General features: G+C 36.6%; 1 protein-coding gene across 1 annotated transcript in view; it reads right to left on the bottom strand.

The window, feature by feature from the left end:
- The window catches only part of LOC118803195 (NLR family CARD domain-containing protein 3-like), a 52526-nt gene extending 41683 nt beyond the window's left edge, over positions 1–10843 (bottom strand). The window contains exons 1-2 of the mRNA XM_036563726.1: positions 10646–10843; positions 8660–10427 (exon numbers count right to left, since the gene is read on the bottom strand). Coding sequence (XP_036419619.1) covers positions 8660–10427; positions 10646–10823 — 1946 coding nt within the window. The 5' untranslated portion in view covers positions 10824–10843. The remainder of the gene's footprint in view (positions 1–8659; positions 10428–10645) is intronic.
- Between the last annotated feature and the right edge of the window lie 3463 nt (positions 10844–14306).

Genomic DNA, 14306 nt, shown 5'->3' with positions numbered 1-14306 from the left:
TAACACATAGATGCCTCTTGTTTGCCAAATAGTGAACACACATCCATCTATATTGTGAAACCACAGATCTTGTTGATACTTATCTTGCTTTGTCTTTTCCATCAGTCAGCATTCAACCTGTCAGCTTCATCACATATTTGTAAATAAGTTTAACCATTTCACCACCAAGTGTAATCATTTATTCACCAACAGGATGTTTTAGTTAATAATGATAATGAGGTGTACATTAACATACGAAATTACTAAATTTATATTCTAAGGTCTTAGCAATATTCTTTACCTTTACATTTTCAGCATACTATCTGACATTTTCCTTATGATTGCCACAGGAATTAATATAATGTTGCAATGTGCTAATGTACATTGGACATGAAGGTCCTATTGTGATCATTGAGATTGAGTATCTTCTTTAAAACAGCATTCCTTGTGGTAAAGTACACCTGACATGAAGGTGGTACTGTTGTAATATCTGAGGTAGAGTGAGATTCAGACAGCATTCCAGGTGTAACCTTCCTTTACTGGTTTACCGCTGACCACTCTGATATATGTGACTTGTCTGAAACATCTCAGGTTATTACTTACGCTACTCCCAGATCATTACGTCGTTTTCAATTTTCAGTTGCTGATTCACAGATTTTAGGTTTTCCTGTTTGGTTTGATGTCTCTTTGTCTCTTAAATGGTCTACAACTATTTGTCAATGAGTTACTAACACTTATAGCCACCACAACAGAGCATTATTTTGAAGTGTAAAACACTTCACTGTTTGTTAATGGGTAATTAACACTTATAACCTCCAAGCTTGAGCCTCATTTTAAAGCATAAAACACTTCAATGTTAGGTTTTCCTGTTTGGTTTGATGTCTCTTTGTCTCTTAAACGCCCTACAACCATTTGTTAATGAGTTGCTAACACTTATAGCCCCCAAAACAGAGCCTTATTTTGAAGTGAATTATTAACACATAACTGCCAACAGGGACCCTTCCTTCACTGTTTATTCATGAGTTAAATTTACACTTAGCTAATATACTTTTGTCATATTAAAGTATAAAAATATAAAAATGTATAAAATGTATAAATGTATAAATGTATAAAAATGCAGTGCAAACAAAAACTCAAAACTCTAAATTTCTAGCATAGATCTTGTGGACTCTTGTCTGATATTGCAATATATAATCAATTTAGGGAGGGATCTATTATAAGCTTTAACAAGCCCAGGTGTAAATGCATGTTTAAATACAGTGCCACAAATGGCCACATGGAATGGGGGATCTGTTTTGAGGTTTTAAAAAAGATATGTATGGTGTATTGGGACGCATTAAAAATGTCAGTATATATCAGGGTGTTACCTTTCTAAAGCTATAGATCTGTTGACATTTTGATATTGTACAATAGATTCAAGTTTAAATGAAGAACCAAGCATGTGACGTGAGGATATAATTAAGTTATATATGTATGTATTTATAAATACAATATACATTGAAGTGTGTTAAATGGCCAAAATTAATCATTTCCACAATATAACTGGTTTAGACTTGGTGTTGACACCTGTCAGACACTGTAGAATAGAATCAAGTTGGAAAAAATGGTATGTTATGAGTTTTAATAAAGATATAGACCCAATTGGTAATTATCCGATACATTGGCATGATTACCTTACAAGAAGTAAGGTACACCATCTATTTCAAATTGGTGTAGACACCTGTTATATGTTGCAAACACTCAGCATACTTTGAATTTTAATTCTGCAACACATTTAAGCACACAATCTAAACTTCACCATTGGAACTGCCTAAAAGCCTATGTCACATAAAAAACATTTTGTAAGTAATAAATAATTATACATGCTTGAACTGAAAGCGTGTTATTGTTATTATTTTTATTGTTATTGCTGTTGTCGGAAGAAAACCTTGTATCTCTACAATGGTAACTTTACAGGAGAAAGAAAAAACCTACATTACATGTAATGTAAGTCAATGGCACCAGACTTGGAAATAAGTCATTTTGGGCCATTTTCTATGGTCCATACATCATGAAATTTTCACACAATGTAAAGGGTAACAGGTACATTCAAGTTATGTCAAAATCTGAAAAACATAAAAAAATGGAGATACAAGATTTTTTTCCAACAACAGCGATATTATTAAAATTACTGTTATAGTATTATAATATTTGCACACAGGTGATTTAACTTGATTGCAATTACTAGTTAGCTAAGGCAGGGCCATAGCCACAACAGACACTGCAAAGGATGTGCCCTAATTTTCAGGCAATAAATCACATGGCTATGGCCTTGAGTTAAATAGGATATCTGACAAATCTGACTATCTAACAAGTTATGGCTATGTGTTTTTCAAGACTGTAGCTGCTGGCTGACTAGTACAGTCTTGTCCCAGTATTTCTACTTGTTAACCTTTTCGTGGATGTGAGCCTTTATGGCTGACTGGCAGAAATGTCATCAACAGAGATCAGTTACACGAAAGATGTGAATATGGCTAGTAAACACAACATGAAATGTGTAAATTTGGACCTGTCAGTGTTGTAAATTGCTAGTGATTATATATTTTTATATTTATATAAAAATAATGAGAATTGATTGGTTCTGATTAATGATTTTGTTTTTGTGATTTTTTACCAGTCAACCAGTCTATTGCAGTCAGATGGCAAGAGTAACTTAAAATTACAACATACAGTTTGAATTAAGCTTATTGAGTCAGAATTGTTCCTGAATTGAGAACTGATACTGGCTTAATTAATAAATGATACCCACTTAGCCAGCAGATGTTCTGCCATTCTAATTTTTATAATGTCTGTTGTTAGGCTCAGCCTCTGACCTAGCCACTACTGCCACAGTACTTATTAACAAGGAGAAACAAGAACTGAAATTTCTAAGGGAGAAGTTGGGATGGCAGAAGAAGAAGATTAAAGAACTGGAAGAAGAGAGAGATTTTCTCCATGGACAGTTGCCTGCCCTGACAGGTACATGGCTAGAATTAGCTAGTTTCAGACATCAACAAAGGAGTTTGTTTAATAGGCATTACGTGATTTGTACTGGGACAATAACCTAACCCACTTTTTTTAGTATATAAATTACTTAAAGAAGTAATCCATATGCTAATTAAAGGTATTTACAGTATATAATAATAATAATAATAATAATAATAATAATAATAATAACAGTTTAAAAACATAATTACTGAAACAGGCCTCTCCACATTTTCTGTATTTTACTGAAAGTAAAAAGGTCAGTATCTGCAGATCTAAGACCACATGCTGGAACATAAACAGACAGACACTGTGATGTAAGCGGTGCTTTAAGGTCATTTTGAACCTTAAAAACTAATAGCAGAACTTTAACATCTATCCTAAAAGATACAGGGAGCCAGTGCAATTCTTTCAAACTGGGAATGACATGATCTCAATTTTATATATTTCTTGAGTTGTAGAGGATGAATTGTTTTCTCCAGTGAGAAGATCATTACAGTAATCAAGTCTGCTTGTAACAAAATGCAGGAACAGGTTTCTCTGCATTGCTCTGAAATAGAAAAGGCAAAATTTCTCAAATGCTAAAAAGCTACTTTAGTTGCCATGATCTAGGATTCTAAAATCACACCCAGGTTTCCTACTTCAGGTTTGTTATACGAAAGCTAAAGATCCAAACTTATCATGAATCATTTTTTCTCTGAATTTTATCACCAACTACCAGTATTTCAGTTTCTTCATAATTTAGTCATAGAAAATCTTGTGACATCCACTGAGAAATATCTGACACACAGCTGATAAGCCTGTCAACAGAGCCTTGATTATTAGAAGGATTGGAAATGTATACTTGTGTGTCATCAGTATAGCCATGAAAATTGATATTATGTTTTGTAGTGGCATCACCTAGAGGTAACAACGAGAAAACCAAATGCCCTAAAAAGGAAACATTGTGGGGCTCCACAAGAAATGTTATGTTTTTTGATGATTTCCCAGTAAAACCAAGATGCACATTTGATTGCGTGAAAACAATGTTTTTGTAACTTTACTTAAAAAAAAGAAGGTTTGAAGTTGGTTTAAAATGGCTCACCAGGGCCTGCTGACAGAGAACAGCTTATAGTAGTTAAAGCATCATTGTGAACACATTCAAAAACCATCTTAAGGAATGAAGCAGGAACAGGGACAAGGTCACATGTGGACAAACTTAGTTTGTTTAAAATAGTTGTGAGCTCCTGATAGTTGATAACAGAGAAAGATGTCATTACTGATGTAGGTGGCCTATCAGGAACATTATAGGAGGTTGTTTGAGTCTGCTGAGCTACACCCTATCATATCAGGTCTATTTTATTTTGAAAATGAATTGCGAACTCTTCACAGATTTTAGAAGATAATTCATCATGAGACACACTAGCTGAAAAGCTGGCATTAATTAGTCGGTGGTGGAAAAAAGGATTTTGGCATTATCTTTGTGTCTATTACAATAGAGAGGTACTCTAGATAATTTCATTGAATTAAAAGGTGGCATTAATACTAGGAAAGATTGCAGTATTCTGGCCAAAGGCTTTGCAAAGGGAAGGCAGCACCTCCTCATGTTAAATGAGGGGCAGTGAGGAGGTGGTGGAGTTATACTTTCATATCGATTTCACCCATAAAGAAATGCTCAGTCTCCCTGTCTCTCCTGGCACATCAGCACCAGCCTGTTATTAGTAAAAGAAATGGCTGAGCAGGAAACTGTGTTTATCTAGAATAAAGAGCCAGACGGACTCAGAGGAAACTGTCTGTTTTGGTGAAGGAGAATCGCATGCACTGACCATCTACATGGCCTTCGGTGGCTACATCTCCGAGCCATTCAAAGAGCGCATGAGTGTTTCACAGTCATGAGTGTTTCACTCACATGAGTGTTGTTGAGTGCACATGCAGTTTCACAGACAATGGGAATGATAATTAAAATGATCGATCCGCAAGCAGACAGGAGTGAGTGGAACTCCAGCAACAGTACAGCAACCGAGCCCCCTACAGTTAGCCCACTTTATCCTCCAAATATTATGACTTTTTTTCTCAAAATATTGCAACTTTTTTCTTGAAATATTAGGACTTTTTTCTTGAAATATTATGACTTTTCTCTAAATATTACGACTTTATTCTCGAAGTCTACTATTGTTATTTTTATGGACAGTGGCCCTAAAACACCGTTGTTGAACCGTATTCTTGCACTGGGTAGGTTTGTCCAACAGGTCAAAACAAGCTCAAAACAAAGTGTGCGCTGTGCTCTGTGTTCTTGCTTCATGGTTCTTTGTTTTTACTCTGAAAAATGTTATGTTTTTATGCACACATAAGCCAAAAGGAACGACCGATTTTGCATAATGTAGTGGAGTAAAAAGTAAGATATTTCACTTTGAAATGTAGTGAAGTGAAAGTAAAAAGTTGCCCAAAATAGAAATACTTCAGTAAAGTACAGATACATTACCAAAGGCAACGACCATGACCAGGGCCTTCCAGAAGCATGCCACTGACAGGAACACTGTGTAGTCAGAGCTGTATTCAATGAATTGTTATAAATGTTTCTGAGTCAATGAAACATTTTTAAAATAACTTTCAAGCACTTCTTTCTTCCTATAGTAATAGTTTATGTGTTAAAAAGAGAGCATATAGGCTACGATCGCAGTGATTCTTTTTTTTTTTTGTACTTTTCAGTTACAACAAAGGAAGAAACCATGGACAATGCAGCAGGGGTGTAAAAAGTACTGAACATACTTAAAGTAAAAGTACAAGTTACTGTACCTGTTCAGCTCGGATCAGCTAGCTCGGCTAATGCTGCCTCAGGCTGGAGTCAGTTGTGAGAGTGGATCTCAGCAGGTTTCGTGTTTGGTCGCTGATAATAACTCTGTTTTCTTTAGTTTATGTGAAAATGAATACAGATGACCGTTTGGACGTGGTCTGTTCCTCGTGTGTGCTAGTTTAGTTCTCCTCTGTCCTTCTCCACTAAACTGAACCTCTCTCTAGTGTTTTTCCTGTCAGAGCTGCTGTTTTTTGATTGGTGAATCTTTTAAATTTAACCGAGCTTCATTCTTATTGGTTTCTAAGATGATATGCTCATCATTTATTTTTACTCTAATACTGTAATGTTATTAAAAATTAAAGTAGCAAAGTAAAAGCAATTTACAATTAACTAGCAGGCTTAAAATCAAGGACACATCCCATCAAAATATGAGTTATAAAATGGATCGTTCTGGCTCTGAAATCTGATACTTTTATATACACACTTAAGCACTTCAATTGAATATAGTATTAATGCACTGAGATATTAGAGTGTTCCTTGTATGGATTATATGCATAATCCTGATAGGTCAGGCCAGACATAAGCATGTTTGAAATAAACAGCTAATAAGCATACCGTACATAAGAAAATAGTTTTGATTTAACTGTCAGGCTGACAACTATAATGTGATCATAATTATATGACCACAAACTAAAAAGTTGATACAATGACTGGAATATAGAATATAGACCAAAAAAGTCCATACAGTTGAAACTAGGGCTGGACAATACAACAGTATTTATTGTTAATGTGATCAATTGTGCCACACTTCCCAGCTGCATGTTTGAATGCAAAGAGAGCATAATTCAGACCTGTTTAAATAGATGTAACATGTGACACCTGTTTGCCTGCTTCTATCTAATCATATTGCCCAACTGTAGTTGAAGCACTATTGTAACTGTTATGGTTTTCTCTGCAGTAAAACCTTTTCACAACAAGTCTCTTTTTTCCTGCCTATTACAAACACCAAGTGAAAATGTATGCTGCTACAAATTGATCCTTAAAACATTACCAAAGGCCAAGACCATGACCAGGGCCTTCCAGAAGCATGCCATTGACAGGAACACTGTAGTGTCCACTTCAGCGATTGGAGAGCTCGCTGTTACTGCTCCTGAAGTATATGAAGAGGTACTGGCCAAGAAGCCTGGTGGAGAGACAGTGCTGGCCTTTGCCAAGCGGTGTGAGGCTGCTATTCAAGGAGATGAAGATGTGAAAGAGAAAATAGAAAGCATGAAGGCTGGGGCTGCACTTCTCCCCATTAGGAGAAGCAAGCCTGTTTAATGGCTCTTTACACTTGGTCATGTTTATGTGGCTTATGTTGGTTAAAGTTTATGTGGCACACTGGTTCAAGTTAGAGTAAAAACACAAAAAATTACAGCAATATTGAAGTTTATTTTTTGGTTTGTTTAGGTTTTTTGGATAAAGACTTAAACTTAAAAAAAGATTTAGCTTTAAATTAAAAAAATATTTAAGAATGTGGTAACATTTTATTTATTTAAAAGACATTCTTATTTAAAAAGTAATTTACCATAATATAGGCATTTCTTGTTTAGACAGTTTAAATTTGAGTCTCCTTTGAACTGTATTTTGTTGTGCAAATATAACTGTTTTCCTTATTTCTGTGTCATTGCATTGTATAAACTTATATTACATAAATGTGATTCACTATAAGTGTTAGTAACTGATTGATTGGATTGATTAACAAATGGTGAAGTCTTGTACACTTTAAAATAAGGCTCCAGTTTAGAGGTTTTAAGTGTTAGTAATGCATTAACAAATGGTCATAGACCATTTAAGAGACAAAGAAACATCAAACCAAACAGGAAAACCTACAGTGAAGTGTACGTCTTAAAATAAGGCTCAAGCTTGAAGTGTTAATTACTCATTAACAAACAGTGAAATGTTTTACATGTTAAAATAAGGCTCCGATTTGGTGGCTATAAGTGTTAGTAACTCATTAACAAATAGTTGTAGACCATTCATGGCAAGAAACATCAAACCAAAAATCTGTGAATCAGCAACTGCAATAAAGGAAATTGACATGATGATCTGTGAGCAGCGTAAGTAATAACCTGAGATTTTACAGACAGGTCACTTATATCTGAGAGTGGTCAGCAGTAAACCAGTAAAGGAAGATTACACCTGGATTGCTGTCCGAATGTAGATGCCACTCTACCACAGGTATTACAATAGTACGACCTTCATGTCAGGTGTACTTTACCACAAGGAATGCTGTTTTAAAGAAGATACTCAATCTTAATGATCACAATAGGACCTTCATGTCCAATGTACATTAGCACATTGCAACATTATATCAATTCCTGTGGCAATCATAAGGAAAATGTCAGATAGTATGCTGAAAATGTAAAGGTAAAGAATATTGCTAAGACCTTAGAATATAAATTTAGTAATTTCGTATGTTAATGTACACCTCATTATCATTATTAACTAAAACATCCTGTTGGTAAATAAATGATTACACTTGGTGGTGAAATGGTTAAACTTATTTACAAATATGTGATGAAGCTGACAGGTTGAATGCTGACTGATGGAAAAGACAAAGCAAGATAAGTATCAACAAGATCTGTGGTTTTACAATATAGATGGATGTGGGTTCACTATTTGGCAAACAAGAGGCATCTATGTGTTATAACTGCTTATTAATGATTTTTAAGGTGTTTACAATGTAGTTAAAAAACATTAATAAACAAATTCTAATCCATTTATAAACACTTTCTAAGGGTTTTCTTATTTTAAAGTGGTACTGAGAAAATATTACAATTAAAAGCAGAATGCATTAATTACTGATTTTCATAGAAAACAAAAAAACAATGCAGTACAACATTTTTGAAGAAAAGTACTCACACAGCTTTTTGGGATGCTTTGACCACTGGCAGCAGCCTCAGAAGACATTTCTCTGATGGATCATATTTCCTCAGGTCAAACTCATCCAGCTCCTCTTCTGAATTTAGCAACACAAACGCCACAGCTGACCACTGAGCAGGAGAGAGCTCAGCTCTACTGAGTCCACTGGAACCTCCTCTGTTCAGGTATGATTGGACTTCCTGCACTAGAGAATTATCATTCAGTTCATTCAAGCAGTGGAACAGATTGATTGTTTTCTCTGGAGAGGGATTCTCCCTGATCTTCTCCTTGATGTACTGGACTGTTTCCCCTTTGCTGTGAGAGCTGCTTCCTGTCTGTGTCAGTAGGCCTCGTAAGAGAATCTGATTGGACTCTAGTGAGAGGCCCAGAAGGAAGCGGAGGAAAAGGTCCAGGTGTCCATTCCCACTCTGTAAGGCCTTGTCCACTGCAACCTTGAGGAAGTGTGACATTTCTGACTTATTGAAAATACCAGAGAGATCAGTGGTTCGCTGATCTGTTCCATCTCCACTGATGAAGGCGACAAATGCATATAAAGCAGCCAGAAACTCCTGAACACTCAGGTGCACAAAGCTGAACACCTTCCCCAGGTGCAGCCCAAACTCCTCTCTGAAGATCTGGGTACAAACTCCGGAGTGCACTGACACTTCTCTGACCTCAATGCCACACTCTCTCAGGTCTTCCTCATAGAAGATCAGATTGCCTTTTTCCAGCTGTTGGAAAGCCAGTTTTCCCAGTGCCAGAATACTCTCTCTAGTCTGCTGAGGATCAGTGTCACATTTTCCATGGTACTTTTGGTCCTTGTGTTTGATCTGAAAGATCAAGAAGTGTGAGAACATTTGAGTCAGAGTCTTGGGGATCTTTCCTCTCTTTGCTTCACCAAACATCCTCTCTAGAACAGTGGCTGCAATCCAACAGAAGACTGGGATGTGGCACATGATATAGAGGCTTCTTGAGGACTTCATGTGGGAGATGATTTTATTGGCCAGGCTCTGGTCACTGATTCTCTTCCTGAAGTACTCCTCTTTCTGGGGGTCACTGAACCCTCGAACCTCTGTTACCTGGTCAACACACTCAGGAGGGATCTGACTGGCTGCTGCAGGTCGAGTAGTTATCCAGAGGAGAGCAGAGGGAAGCAGATTCCCCTTGATGAGGTTTGTCAGCAGCACATCCACTGTGGCTGACTGTGTTAAATCAAATAAGCTCTCATTGTTCTGGAAATCTAGAGGAAGTCGACACTCATCCAGACCATCAAAGATGAACAGGACTTTGTAGTGATGATAGTCACTTGGTTTTAATTTTGTTGTGTCTCTAAAAAACTGATGAAGAAGAGCCAACATGCTGAGTTTTTTCTTCTTCATCAAATTCAGCTCTCTAAAAGGAAGTGGAAATATGAAGAGAACGTCATGATTTGCATTTCCTTCAGCCCAGTCCAGAATGAACTTCTGCACAGAGACTGTTTTTCCAATTCCAGCAACTCCTTTAGTCAGCATAGTTCTGATGGAAGTATCTTCAAAGAGGTCATTACATTTGATGGGTTTCTCCTGTGCTGGTCTCCTGGATGCTGTTTCAATCTGTCTAACCTCATGTTCATTGTTGACCTCTCCACTCCCTCCCTCTGTGATGTAGAGCTCCGTGTAGATCTCATTCAGAAGGGTTGAGGTTCCAGGATTTGAGATTCCTTCATTAATTTTCTGAAATTTGTCCTTCAGTGTTGATTTCAGCTTCTGATGACAAGACGGAGCCAATTCTAAAAAATATATATGTTGAATGTTAACATTTCATTTTAGCATTGCCACACACACATAATCAACTGCATATCATACTACAGCGACATCACAAAAGGCTGTTAGCAAAATCAAACCTAATAATTCAGTGCAAAGTGTTATTAATATAACATTATCCTGATTATTTAAACTTTTAATATTAATTCATATAATGAGTAATCATGTGACCCTGATGTCTTACTGGTCTGTAGTGTGTTAGCAAGGTCAGTCTGGTTCATGTTCCTCAGGACGGTCAGTGTGATCTTCAGCACCCCCTCTCTGACACTGCTCTGATCCTCCTCATCCTCCACCTCTCTCTCAGAGCATGCTGGGTAATCCAGACTCAGCAGCTTCACAAACCTCTTCAGCTGATTCTTCATCAGAGAGATGACTTTGTGCTCCATCTCCTGATTAAGGATCAAAGAAACAGGGGCCTGTTAGCAGTGCAAAGGGTCGCATTATTATTATTATTATTATTATTATTATTATTATTGTTGTTCTTGTTGTTCTTGTTTAGCAAAAGCAGGATAGTTGCAGTACATTTTGTAGTTTGTCTAAGGAAAATAGTTACTGATTACATTTTTCAAAATTCAAAATCCAACACCTTTGACATTCAAACACTTGCGTGACTTTACATTAAGCATTTGAATGAAACTGCAAATGAAACTTTTTCACCAACACATTAGAATTGTGGTTTTTGTTGGTGGGAAAATCAAAATAATAAAAAGGTCTTTGTTATAAAAAAGCTTTAGAGCCCGAGTTATGATGAAATATTTATTATGTAAGAAAGAACCCAAAATCACAGCATATATATACCAGTAAACTGTACATGACATCAGTTGCTCTTCCTCTCTTTCTCTCTCTCTTTCTCTCTCACACACACACACCTTGAATATGATCTCCATGTTTCTCCTGGTAATATCTGAGTTTTTCTTCTGGAATTTTCTGGAGTCAGAAAACAGAAGACTTTTTAGCATATTGTGAACAACATGACACAATAAATATGCTTTCATATATTACATCATATTAATTTCCTGAACCTCTTTAGACATTATTGATCATATGCAAATGTCTTAACACTCTCAGTCAAATTACATGTTTTATTGATTTTCTTAGTAAAAATAATTTAAAACATTCTCTATAGGAAATATAAATATGGCATTTTCTGCAAATTTCAAAATTTACATATATTTTATGTGTTTAACTCCTTTCTGCAGGACTTCTAGTGGCTCTTCTGCCTGCAGACTGGAATTTTACCGTTTTTGACAATAATATTTTACAAATTTTTTTTTTGAAATAAAATGAAATTCAATGCTGATTCATGCAAATCAATATTGCCATGTAGGACTGAATGATTCATCACTTTTGGTGCAATTTGAATAAGTCCAAATTTTCAGATCACAAGAGCTGCAATTTTAGTTACATATCCTACATTATTCAGTGCCATTGTAGCATTTTTTAAGCAGGTAATTTAACCCAACAGAGCTGAACAGCCTGGTTCCAGAAGTAAAAACGCCAATCATAATCGCCATAGGAAATTAGATTTATAACCATACTTTATCCAGAGCAGAGTAGACTTCGTAGAGCTACAAGATATTTGCCCTCTGTTTGTTTTTTTGTGAATTTCCACTAGCAATAGGAAATTACTAACCAATCACTGTCATCCATGTAGTTGGCATGGCGACACCCAAGCTGGCAGAGCAACTTTGTTCCAGCAGAACTTTTACAAACATCAGAAGGATTGTTTTTCCTTTGTTTTCTCAAAGATGCTGTTAGTGTCTCCAAAAGCAGCTCAAAAAGAGTGCAAATTGAGTTACAGACACCTGGGCTGAACGTGAAGGATTTTAATGTTCCAGTGGTTGAAAAAGGTGGTGGAACTCTGTGCTTGTTTCACTTTTGGAAAATATTTGCCCATTTTGTGAAGAGCAAAGTACATCTTCATTTGAGTGTGGCAAAATTGCTGTCCAAAGTTACTTGTGGTAGACTAGATCTCTTGTATCAAAGCCATATATGGCTGTTTACCTCCAAAACTGCTATAATACCTTTTATATGGGTAAACCATAAGCGGTGGGTTGACACCAATGTTAATAAAGTAGCCAGCTAACAGGCTATAATAAGTAATGAACAGTGTTAGAATTGTTATTCAAAAAAGTAATGTATTACACTTTATTCATTTCTTTACTCATTTACTCTCTGTGGAAAGTAATTCTTTACACTACTCATTACATTATATTTGTGTTACTCCACAACATTGCCTGAGATGAATCATCGCATTATTTCCAGTTAACAATAGCTTATAAAGCTAAAGCTTACATTTGCCCAAATATCAGCACAAATCACTATCCTAATTTGGAGGACATACACAAGTCCTTTCTTTTATGCTCTTTAGTATAGTACCACAAAGACAATAGTACCACCACTGCTTATGGATAAAGAGAAGAGTGTCAGGTTCAGCTGGTTGGTTCTGTCAGAGTTAGTATGAAAGAGACAACATACTGAAATTTCCCCGTTGTGGGACTAATAAAGGTCACTTAATCTTAATTTTAATCTTATAATGCTAAACCTTACATTTGCCCAAATATCAGCACAAATCAGTATCCTAATTTGGAGGACATACACAAGTTCTTTCTTTTATGCTCTTTAGTATAGTACCACAAAGACAATAGTACCACCACTGTTTATGGATAAAGAGAAGAGGGTCTGGCTGTCTATTGGGGTGTAGTTTGTGTCAGGTTCAGCTGGTTGGTTCTGTCAGAGTTAGTATGAAAGAGACAACATACAGTGGTTTTTAATGCTAATTATTATGAACAGGAGCTTTACACAGATCACACCAAAGTGCCACGCTGCAAAATATATAAAACCATGTAGACGACCAGAATTCCCTGAATATGTATTTGTGTAATACTGAAAATTACAAGTTACAATGAAAGATATGTGTTTTCTTTTCCAGATTTACTTTGCTTGTTTCAGGAATGACAGGAGAGCTCATACAAACAGAGGGAAATATTTTGTATGTGCACTGCCATCTAAAAAGAAATGTTATGATAGGATGGTTGGAAATAAAGTAAATAATAATAATCACAAAAAACACATGCGTAATGTGCTGAAGAACAAAAATCCCATTTTCTTCACACATTAATGCAGCTTCCACCATGACTGCTGAGGAATTTGATAGCAAAGATAAAATCAACAGACTTTCAAAAAAGAATGATGAATGCAATAAAGTCATGATTCATTTTGTTACTTGGTTCAGCTAAATATTTACAATATCTAGCATTGAGAGGAGCCAGCGGAGGTTGTTCGAGCATCTGAACCGGATGCCCCCTGGATGCCTCCCAGTGGGGGTGTACAAGGCACAGCCTACCGGGACAAGACCCTGGGGTCGTCCTAGGACCCACCGGAGGGATTATATCTCCAAGCAGCTTGGGGTCCCCAGGAATGAGCTGGAGGAATTTGTGGGGGACAGGGTCATCTGGGATTCTCTGCTCTCCCAACCGCTACCGCGACCCTATCTGGACTAAGCGGTTAATGATGATAATGATGCATATGAGGACTTTTTGAAATGTCTATGTGTCAGGTAACAACCCCCCCACTCGACTTGGAATCTCCCAGGGTCCGTCCACTCTCCTGCTCTCCCACATACTTGCAGCTCATTCTAAGCATGTTAAGACCACTACTTATACTTCTTTGTTTCCACTGTGTCTTTGCAAAGTCTCTGCATTCAATACCTGATTCTGAGCCTGTTTCTTGTGTTTGGCTTTTCACTGGTTTTGACCCCTGCTACGTTCTTTGATTTTTGAGATGGATCTACCTCTCATTTTGCCTACAAGTGTTTTGACCTCTGCTTGCTGTGACTACAACAG

Source organism: Colossoma macropomum, unplaced genomic scaffold (genome assembly GCF_904425465.1).
Source record: "Colossoma macropomum unplaced genomic scaffold, Colossoma_macropomum, whole genome shotgun sequence".
Lineage (NCBI taxonomy): Eukaryota > Metazoa > Chordata > Actinopteri > Characiformes > Serrasalmidae > Colossoma > Colossoma macropomum.
This window is presented reverse-complemented; position numbering and strand designations above follow the sequence as displayed.